At 18.3% G+C, this 11510-nt stretch overlaps 3 protein-coding genes across 3 annotated transcripts in view; all 3 read right to left on the bottom strand.

Moving 5' to 3' along the window:
- The window catches only part of PGSY75_1130600 (hypothetical protein), a gene marked incomplete at both ends in the record, with an annotated part of 3061 nt that extends 415 nt beyond the window's left edge, over positions 1-2646 (bottom strand). Inside the window, 4 exons of the mRNA XM_018786424.1 lie at positions 1-51; positions 161-232; positions 319-420; positions 530-2646. Of these exons, the coding sequence (XP_018641219.1) occupies positions 1-51; positions 161-232; positions 319-420; positions 530-2646 (2342 nt within the window). The remainder of the gene's footprint in view (positions 52-160; positions 233-318; positions 421-529) is intronic.
- A 620-nt stretch (positions 2647-3266) lies between these two features.
- On the bottom strand, positions 3267-7239 carry PGSY75_1130500 (hypothetical protein; the record flags this gene model as incomplete). Its single annotated transcript, XM_018786423.1, has 7 exons — positions 3267-3386; positions 3540-3587; positions 3768-3848; positions 3974-4036; positions 4132-4218; positions 4422-5936; positions 6211-7239. 7 exons carry the CDS (start codon positions 7237-7239, stop codon positions 3267-3269), a joined length of 2943 nt encoding a protein of 980 aa, XP_018641218.1.
- A 1403-nt stretch (positions 7240-8642) lies between these two features.
- PGSY75_1130400 (putative 26S protease regulatory subunit 6a) lies at positions 8643-9962 on the bottom strand (the record flags this gene model as incomplete). The annotated part of the gene is made up of 1 exon (XM_018786422.1): positions 8643-9962. The coding sequence occupies one exon, from the start codon at positions 9960-9962 to the stop codon at positions 8643-8645; it is 1320 nt and encodes a 439-aa protein (XP_018641217.1).
- Positions 9963-11510: the final 1548 nt, after the last annotated feature.

The following is an 11510-nucleotide window of genomic DNA, read 5'->3' as shown; positions in this document are numbered from 1 at the left end:
ATATTTAATTCTTTTAAATATTTATACCCCACAATTTTTTTAACTTCACACCTGCATTTTATTAAAAGAAACAATAAGTTCATATTATATTATAAAAAAAACACAAATGAATGACACAAATATATATATATATATATATATATTTTTATGATTTAATAACCTATGGTGGCAACAAGGAGCTAAGATAAAATAATTTTCTACAACGTTATCCTTCACGCTATTTACTAACATTCTATAATATGAAAAAAGTAAAAGATTATAAATATATGATGAATAAATAAAAAATTAAAAACATATATATATATATATATATTATACCTTAAGGCTAGGTCAGTGCCATTTCCACATAAATGCTTGGTTAAATATGTAACCTTTTGAAAGTCAAAATCTTTTAAAAAATTATTAACACTGTTGTAGACCCTACAAGGAGATAATGATAAAATGAAAATGTAAACATAGGTAATTAAATAGAATCATACATATATATATATATATATATATATATTTATTTATTATATTTATTCCTTACTTTTTAAGGTTATTATTTCCCTGGGTTAAAGATGTGTAAAGCTTTTGCACATTAATATCCAAGTAACTCTCAATGCATAATAAATTATTTTTTAAAAACTGTTCACAAAAAAAAGACGTTTTATCATTATTAAAATTTTTAATATGTGTAATATATTTAATTTGTTCATCCTTTGTGTTTAATTCTTGATTTTCTTTTTGTATATTTTTATAAATATCATTATAATAATAAAATTGTATAATATCTGGTACTAAGAAATGGTTAGCTTTTAGATTTTTATGTTTTATAAAATGAATAAATTGATTTAAATTAAAATCTGATACATTTGTTCTTATCCTCAGAATATTTTCATTATTATTTTGTTCAATTTGCATAAAGAAATCTTTCATTTCTTTTTTATTTCTAAGAGATTCTTTTTCAATAATTAAAATTTTACATTTTTCATATTCTGATTGCCTCGAATGTAATAAAACAGATTGTTCATTAGAACATAATATATTTTTTTGATAATTATTTTGTTGATAATTATTTTTGGTGTTATCATTATTTATATAGCACATATTTTTATCATCATTTTTTGATACTCCTTTATAAATTTTGTATTTTTTCAATATATCACCTAGGTTGTTCATAATAAAATTTATCCACCTAGTTGTATTTGCTTTACCTGCACCAAGTTCAATAAATAAAGACTGTATGTTTTTTTTGTGTGTAGAGGATATAAATATGTCTTTCTGGTTTAATAAATTATAGAAATATATATAAAAGAACTCATTGAAATATATAAGTAAAAATAATAAATTTATATTTTGTATATCATGTTTATCTATATTATTTAAAAAAAAGAAAATAGAATATATATCATCTTGTTTTATTTTTTCAATCTCTTTTCTATTAAAATTTTTATTTTTTATTCTTTTTATTATATTTAATTTACAACATAGATAAATAGTTAAATAAATTATAACACTAAGAATTTCATCTTTGTCCAGTTCATTTTTTTCAATTAATAAAAAGGATATTTTATCATTTGAAAAAATATTTCTGCCATTATCATCACCACTATATGGTTTATCATCACCACTATATGGTTTATTATCACCATCATTTTGATTATTACCACCATCATTTTGATTATTATCACCATCATTTTTATTATTACCACCACTATTTTGTTTATTATCATCATTTTTTTTTTTTATCTTTACCTCTTTGCTCTTCTTTTCTTCTCCATCGAAAAAATCAGAAGACTTAAATACAAACTCATCCACATAATTTATTATATCCCTAGTTATTTTATAATTATGAATATTCCCTATATTTTTTAAAGTTAACATAGGCAAAGTATATTTATTATTTTCATCATTTTGATTATCATCCATTTTATTATAGTCACTTTTTTTGTTAGGTGAACTACAATTTTTATTATTATCATTAATTGTTTTAGAATCACAAAAATGTTGTTCTTCTGTAGCTATACTATTATAACTGTTACCATTTTCTTCTAAAGAAATATTATTAATATTATATATATGAGTTGTATATTTTGTATTTTTTTCTATTACAAACTTGTTTACACAATATTTCTGATTACACTGATTATTATTGTTATATGAATTTCTTTTATTAGATATGAAATTTTTTAATTTATTAATATGAATATATAATAATAAATTCTGCTCTTCTATATTAATATCCACAATGTTACTTTTATTTATATTATTATTTATTTTTTTATCCAACTTTTCTTTATATATATCATTTTCTAACATAGAAAAGAAAACATCCTTTCCATATTTCATATACCATACTAGTAATAAATTATATTTCATATATAAAAAGGTATCAAATGTTTTTATAGGTATACTCATTTTTTTTACTGTGTCTAGTATTATATTATTGAATAATATATAATATTCATTTAATACATTCTCCACATCATTATGTTTTAATATATATATATTACTATCATTAATATAAGGGAAATGAAAAGGAGTGTAATGTAAGTATAAGTTTTTTAAATATAAAGGACATTTTTTTAAATGCTTCTTAATATATTTATTATCCTTATGAGGAAATATAAAACAATTATTTTCCAAGGGGCACAAACTCTCCATAATGTCATTAAAATAAATAAATATATATATATATATATATATGAATATTTTTATTTTTAATAATATAGAAACATCGATTATTATTAATATGGAGACGTTCACAAAAATATGATATATATATATTATATATATTTTAACCTCTAATATTTTTTATTATCATTTTAAGTTTATTATTATATATAAAAATAACAAAAAAAATAAAATACTATAAAAAAAAAAAAATTTTTTTTCATTTTATTTTAACATATAATATAGAATCAATAAATATATCTATCCTATAATATTTTTTTTTTTTTTTTTTTTTTTTTATTATTATATATTTATTTTCTTGATAATATATAATACTAGAAAAATTCAAGAAAATTGATACTTTATTTTATATGTACAGTACTTTTAAAAAATAAAAAATAAAAAAATAAAAAATAAAAAAATAAAAAATAAAAAAATAAAAAATAAAAAAATAAAAAATAAAAAAATAAAAAAACGTGACAAAAAAGATATATTATATATAGATATATATGCATAAATAATATAATATCTTTAAAAAAAAAACAAAATGATATAAGATTAAATAATAATATCATTATATATATATATATATATACATATATGTATATATTTTACCCTTTAATCTTTTTATTTTCCATTTTGCAGTGATTTATTAAGGCCCTCATATTAATGTTGGTATTTTTGTTTATCATAAAATTCTCATCACATAATTTCTCATATTGACATACATCCTAAAAAACAAAAAAATAAAATAAAAATAAACATAAATTATATTATATATAGTTCTAAATGTATAATATATATACATTATGTATATCATAGAATGTTCTGAATTTTTTTTTTTTTTTTTTTATATTAAATTTAAAAGGATTTATGTTTATTACCAAATATATTTGTTGTTGTATTTTTTCCTCATACGGCACATCGTCCTTCTAAAAAAAAAAAAAAGAATAAATAAATACACGCATAAATATAAATATATATATATATATATATATATATATATATATAAACATTTAGATATGTTAATATGTTCATATTTGTCTTTTCCTTCTTATATAAATAAAATCAATCTGTTCAAAAAAAAAAATTGATTATATATAAAACAGTACCTTTAAAAATGTTTCTATTAAATTAAATTTCAGGCTTCTCTTATTTTGTTCACAAATCTTTGCGTCGATTACATTTTTGATCTATGAAAAATAAAAATATGATAAGTTCATATTTGATCATATAAATAAAATATATACATATATATATTTTTCTTCTGTGTGTGCGTTATAAATTATTTTGTTAATCTTGGATTTATTATTTTTACCTCGTTAAGATAATACTCGCTTATTTTATCAACAATTTTTGTAATTATGTCTTCTATAATAATCTAAATAAAAAATAAAACCACACATAAATAAAACATATATATATATATATATATGTATATATTTATGTTTATTAATTTTTTTTTTTTTTTGTTACATCTGCTATTATGTCCTGATAAAATGTTTTGAACGAAATTAGGGGTAGTACAATTTTTTCCACCTGTTCACTTGGTTTTTCAGGAATCTAAGATACAAAAAAAAAAAAATGAAATAATAAATAAGTGTAAAAAAAAAAAAAGAATAATACACCCCAATAAATAAATAAATAAATAAATAAATATATATATATATATATATATATATGTGATGTGTGTTTATTTTATTTTATTTTATTTGATTTTATTTCATTTCATTTTATTTTTTATTGTTTTCCTTTTATATGCTTACTCGCTTGCTTGTCATTTTATGCACAGTCAAGAGAGAATGCAAGTATATCAAAAAACTCGAACAAATTTCAAACATTTTATTTATAAAAAAATCTTCAAATATTTTTTGTGTATTGATAACAATTTTGGTTAATGTTTTTAAAAACCCATTTATGCAACGAATATGATGAATAATTTTTTTTTTATTATTTTTTTCATAAAAATACAATGTTTGATTTTTTTTTTTTTTTCTTTCTCTTAGAATATTTTTATTTTCATTCCCTATTTTATATAATATATCTACATGATCTATATTTTGATTATAATTTTTGTTCTCATTATTTAATAATACATCTAAATTATTATGCATATCGTTGTTGTCTGCATAAATATCTCTTTCATTATTTTTAGTATCATCTGATTTGTTTGCATTATATCTATATTTTATGTCGTGTTCACTAATTTGTTTATCATCTAAATGGGCATAATCTAATTTAATTTTATCATCATTATGGATATTTGAACTAATCATATTTTTAGATTGCATATTCATAATATTCATATTATTTTCATCTTCTTCAGAAGATGAAGTTATAAGATCATCGTTAATATTAGATGAACTATTATTATTTACATAAATATTTTTTTTATCATATCCCATGTGTGCATTTTTTTCTTCTAAAGTTGTTTGATTAATAAAATTATTCAATATTTTTGTAAACATCCATTTAGATACATCACCAATATTATTCGGGAGTATAACTTGTCCATCGTTCTTAATATATGAATATATATTTTTACTAGTTTTAAAAATTTTTCTTAATGACAAAAAATCAGATATAAAAAAACCTATAGTATTATAACCCAAGGTTGGACTCCATTGAAACTTATTTATTTTTTTTTTGTCTACAATTGATATTTTGATTTCTTCATTTTCTTCTAGAAATAATAAAAATGTTTCTACATTAGTAATATAATTTTTAAAATGCTTAAATATAAAAGATAAATAATTTGCTAAACAATCTGGGATATAATATTTACTTGTAAATAATATCTTAAAAATTTTTATTAAATTTATAGTTTCTTTTAACCAATAAAAATTATTTTCAAATATATATTTCTTATCAAATAAAATTACATTTTTATAATTATCATTCATTTTATTTTCTAATAAGTTTAAAACATATTGTACATATCCATCTCTTTCAAAAGTTTTTAAAAACTTTTTCATCTTCTCATCCAATATAAATAATTCATACTTGCTTTTTCTTACTAATAACTTTTTTATATCATTAAAAAGATAAGTTGTCTTTATATATCGTTCCATGAATATATCAGAGTACCTTAACATAAATATATCACCGAATTTATTTTTTATTATTTCTAATATTCTCTCTAAAATGCCATATGCACAAAATAACACACCATCATCTATTTCATTTATTCTTTTGCATATTTCTTGAACATTTTTATTTTCTAATATTTTTTCTTTGACATAAAGAAGGAAATCCTCATACGTATCAAAAGGTTCATATTCCTAAAAAAAAAAAAAAAAAAAAAAAAAAAAAAAAAAAAAAATATATATATATATATATATATATATATATATATATATAACAAAATATATGAAATAAGAAATTGCGTTTGAGCCTTAAAAATGTATGAAACGTGTGAGCGTTTCTGCATACACACATATAAATGAAGAGGCATGACATGAATATTAATAAATAATTATATATATAAATATATATATATGTTGTCTATTTATTTATTTATTTATTTTGTTTTTATTTTTGTCCTTTTAAGCGTACTATGTAATTTATATAGACCTCCTGGAAATGCACTATAAAGACTTTAAAATAATTTATCAAATAACAAGAATTTAATATATAATTTAATGACTGGTTTAATATATTATTCTCATTAATATTTTGTATGAATCCATTTTTTAACAATTTTAAAAAAATATAAGATAACTCGTTTATTTTTTTTTCCACCTGATCTATTACATTTTTTAATTTTTCATTTAAATTTTCAAAAGAATATTTATTCATAGTAACAAGTATGGTTTGTTCTTCACATTTGGCTTCTATACCATATTTATTAAGAAGATTATAAAAATGTTGTAATTTGTCTGATATAGTTTTTATTCTTTTATAATTATTATACATCATAGCTTTAATATTCCATATACATGTAGATATATTTATTAATCTTTTAGCTAAATCATATAAAAAATAAATATTATTTTTATATATATCATCTTCAATTAAAAATGAACAAGTATTAGTAGATGATAATATATTATTCATTTCATAATTATATGAATACATTTTTTTTTGAATATCTATTAATATATTATAACATTCTGATTTTTCATATTTTTTTAATTCTTTTTCTATCTTATTTATTAAATCATATATATCTATATTTACTTTTAAAATATTTTTTATATAAAATATATTTATTTTATCTATTAATATTTCATTTATGCTTTTATTTATATTATTAATTTCATTTAATAACTTTTTTACAAACCTTTTTGATATTTTGATCTCTTTATCTAATATTGGAATCATATTTTCAATATAATTCAAATTTGCAGGTAAAGACATAAATTCTTTGGAATTCTTATTCAATATTTTTATTATATCATTGTGAATAACATTCTTCATAAATATCAGATCTTTTTTTATATCGAAAACAGATTTATATTTTATTGATTCTATTACATATGTCATGGGGTTATTCATAATTTTCATAATATTTTCACTCTTTAAAATTTCCCCTTTCTTTTCAAGCCTTAAACCATCATTCATATTTTCTTCCTCTTTTTCCATTTTAATAAAACATTAAAAGAAAATGTAACTGTTGTTTTGTGTTCCAAAATATTTATATAAATAAAAAAAAATATATATATATATATATATATATATATTATATTTCGCACACATAATATTATTATAATTCCTTTTTTATTATCTTTAAATCACAAACCTTAATACATTCATTTTTAACTTAATTCTTTTTAAGGAAAAAACGAATATGCAAATATATATATATATATTTATATATTTATTTATTTATTTCACTACCTTTCATAAAGTCAATATATACTTTCTCTTTCATTATTAATATCGTTCTAATCATCAAATACTCTCAATATATACATATATATATATTATTATGTTTATTCTTTATTATTATTTTATTATTTTTTTTTTTTTTATACACCTTCATGTTATACTCTTCATATTTTAAAAAAAAAAAAGAAAAAAAAAGAGAGAGAACAAAATAATTAATTTATCATACCAAAAAATAAATGAACCTTTTTTATTTACATTATTTAAATAGTTTACATAAATGCACTTAACAGCTAATACATAATATATAATATATATAATATTATTTACATATGTTTAGTGTTCAAATATTCTTTTTCAAAAAATTTCAATTTAAAAATATTTTTAAAAGTAACATTTATATAAAATGTATTTAATACAAAAAAGCATTCAATAATAAATAAAATAAGTAAAAAAAAAAAAATAACAAAATAATAAATAAATGATATATATAATATAAATACGAATAATATTATGGATAAGAATTAATTGAAACAAAAAAAATTATTTTATCATATATTATTATATTATAATAGAACAATATACACCATTAAATAAAACCATATATATATATATATATATATATATATATATATATATAATATATATGTTATTATTTTTTTATATTTATTTATATTTATCCAATCAATCATACCTTTTCAGGGAAATTGGAAAATATCGAAATTATTTATATATAGAATTATTCCATATATTAATCTATTTTATATAGGTATGTATATTTCTTTTATCAAACCTTAAGGTGAAATATTATTATTCATACATGTAAAAAGCACACAAAATGGAACCTATAAATATATACACATATATATATATATATATATATATATAGCATATATATTTATATTTTTTTTATTTATTTATTTTTACAATGGTCCATTTTGTATGAACACGTTCAGGTAAATTAAGGAAAAAAAAAAAAATTAATTTATAAAAAATAGCTAGTTTGTACACAAAAGTTATTGCATATTCAGGAAAAAAAAAAAATAATAAAAAATAAAAAAGTAACAAAATAAAAAAAAAAAATATATATATAATATATATATATATGTATACATTTATATATTACTATTTGATTATATCCCCAGTCATATACAAAAAAATTAAGTAAAATAATTCAAGGTACTCTTCTTTTTCGACAATACCGATGTAATGCCTTCCACAAAATCTTCATGATCAATTTCGGTTGCTCCTCTTCTTAAGGCTATCATTCCAGCCTCAACACAGACAGCTTTTAACTGGGCTCCATTAAAATCGTCGGTTGATCTGGCTAATTCTTCAAAATTGACATCTTTGTGGACATTCATTTTCCTTGAATGGATTTGCAAAATTCTTGCTCTTGATTCTTCATTAGGATGTGGTAATTCAATTTTTCTATCAAGTCTTCCAGATCTTAATAAGGCTGGATCTAATGTATCTGGTCTGTTAGTAGCTGCAATTACTTTAACTGTATCATCTGTACTAAAACCATCTAATTGATTTAAGAGTTCGAGCATGGTTCTTTGTACTTCTCTATCACCTGACAATTCACTGTCAAATCTTTTTGTTCCAATAGCATCTAATTCGTCAATAAAAATAATAGCGGGTGCTTTTTCTTTTGCTAAATTGAAAGCGTCTCTAACCATTTTGGCACCATCTCCAATAAACATTTGAACAAGTTGCGGTCCAGCTAGCTTTAAAAAAGTAGCATTGGTTTGAGATGCACAAGCTCTAGCTAATAAAGTTTTTCCTGTACCTGGTGGTCCATGCATTAATACACCCTTTGGTGGTTTTATTCCGATTTTCTCAAACTTCTCTTTATGTAACATTGGTAATACTATAGCTTCTACTAAATCTTCGATTTGTTTATCTAATCCTCCAATATCAGAATAATCTTCTGATGGTTTTTCAATAACTTCCATAGCTTTAACTCTATTATCATATTCTTGTGGTAATTTATCAATTATTAAATAACTATCTTTATTAACACCTACTAAATCACCTGGTTTAAGTTCAGATGCATCTATTAAACCTGGAACTGGTAAGAATATTGTTTGTCTAGTTGAAGTTTTAATAACCATGCATTTTCCTCTTTTCTCATCATCTATATCACGAAATCCTTCATGACTTAATTTTAAATTATTATCATATAAATCATATTCATCTTTTACTTCGTTTTCTTCTTCTTCATCTTCTAAATCTAATGATTCCACTACATTAGCTACTAAATAAGGCAACATTTTGTTTAAATGAATTTTTTCCACATTATCTTTTATCTTTTCTTGTAAATTCTTATATTCATTTTTTAATCTCGTATGTTCATTCTTCAATATTTTTATTTCAGTATCAATTAAACTTACACGTGTTTTTATTTCACTGTTTGATAATTTTTCTATTTCTTCTACATTTACTTCTTCATTTCCAAAAATATTCTCAACATTCATTTTTGGAAAATTAAAAATAAAATAAAATATAATATATAAAATATAAAATATAAAAAATTAAATAATATATAAATAATATCAAATTGACTTATAAGAAAACAATTAAAAAAATAAATCTTTATATATATATATATATATTTATATATATCCTTAGAAACACAAAAATATTTTATAAAACTTTTAATTGATGACAACACATATATATGTTATATATAAAAGTATATATATATATATATTTTGTTTTATTTAAATAGCTTTAAAGAAATATATGAAAATATATACATATATATGTTCTTTCAAATTTTCAACTTTCTAAATTATAAAATATTTCATTAAAAAATATTTAACATTATGTATATTTATATTTTTAATATATGGACTACTACGTTTATTATATAAAATAAAAAATTAAATATACATATATAATTTACATATATAATATAAAAATATTATATTATGAATGTATGAAATATTATTTAAAAAAAAAAAAAAAAAAATACATTTATAATAATATAAAATATATGTATATAATATTATGTATGATATATTATTATTTAAAAAAAAAAAAAAATATATTATTTTTCCTCAAATATTATATATATATATATATGTATGATATAATATATATATAATATATATATATATAGTATTTTCTTTCATGCTTTTTTTGAAATATTTTTTTCTTTTAAAATTTCTTTTCATAGAAAATTTTTCGAACACAATAGAAAAATATATTAATTATATTATATATATGAACACCAAATTTTTATTTTTTTGCAAAATAAAAAATTATATATAACTATATTTTCACCTAATTAAATTATTACTTTTAAACATTTATATGAATATATTATATTATATATATATATATATATGCATAAAATAATATTATACATATATATTTTTTTAATTACCAAATTATGCATACTTTTTCACTTAAAATTGTGAACAGATTATTATTATATTTATTTTTTTTTATTTTATTGTAAAAACATATTAATAAGAAATATGAATGTGAGATATATTTTATATTATGAATATTGGTTAAGTGTATAATAACATGCTTACTCATAAATAAATACATACACACATAAATATATATATATATATATATAATAGAGCGCTTTATAAATTTTTACTCATTAGATTCTTTCTTCATTAAAATAAAAATAGGAATTTAAAGCAGTCATATATTATATATATATAATATATAGACCCGTGTAGTCTTCTTTATTCAAAAAAAATTATATATATATATTTTTAATTATATATTTATTCATTTATATTATCTTTTCTTTAAAATAATTAAACGCTTATTAAAAATTTTAATTTGGTTTTTAATTAATAAAAAAAAAAAAAAAAAAAAAAAAAAAAAAAAAAAAAACATATATATATATATATATATATATATATATATTAAAAAAATTTTGTATATGTTTTTTTTTTTTTTTTTTTTTTTTTATAATAGGAAGTTATGGAATCGTAAAAAATATCTTATATGGTGCAGGTATGTTTTATTCATATATAATTTTAATGTTTTCTCAAAAA

This window comes from Plasmodium gaboni, chromosome 11 (assembly GCF_001602025.1).
Source record: "Plasmodium gaboni strain SY75 chromosome 11, whole genome shotgun sequence".
Taxonomy (NCBI): Eukaryota; Apicomplexa; class Aconoidasida; order Haemosporida; family Plasmodiidae; genus Plasmodium; species Plasmodium gaboni.
The sequence above is the reverse complement of the archived record's forward strand: the minus strand, read 5'-3'. Positions and strand labels throughout refer to the sequence as shown.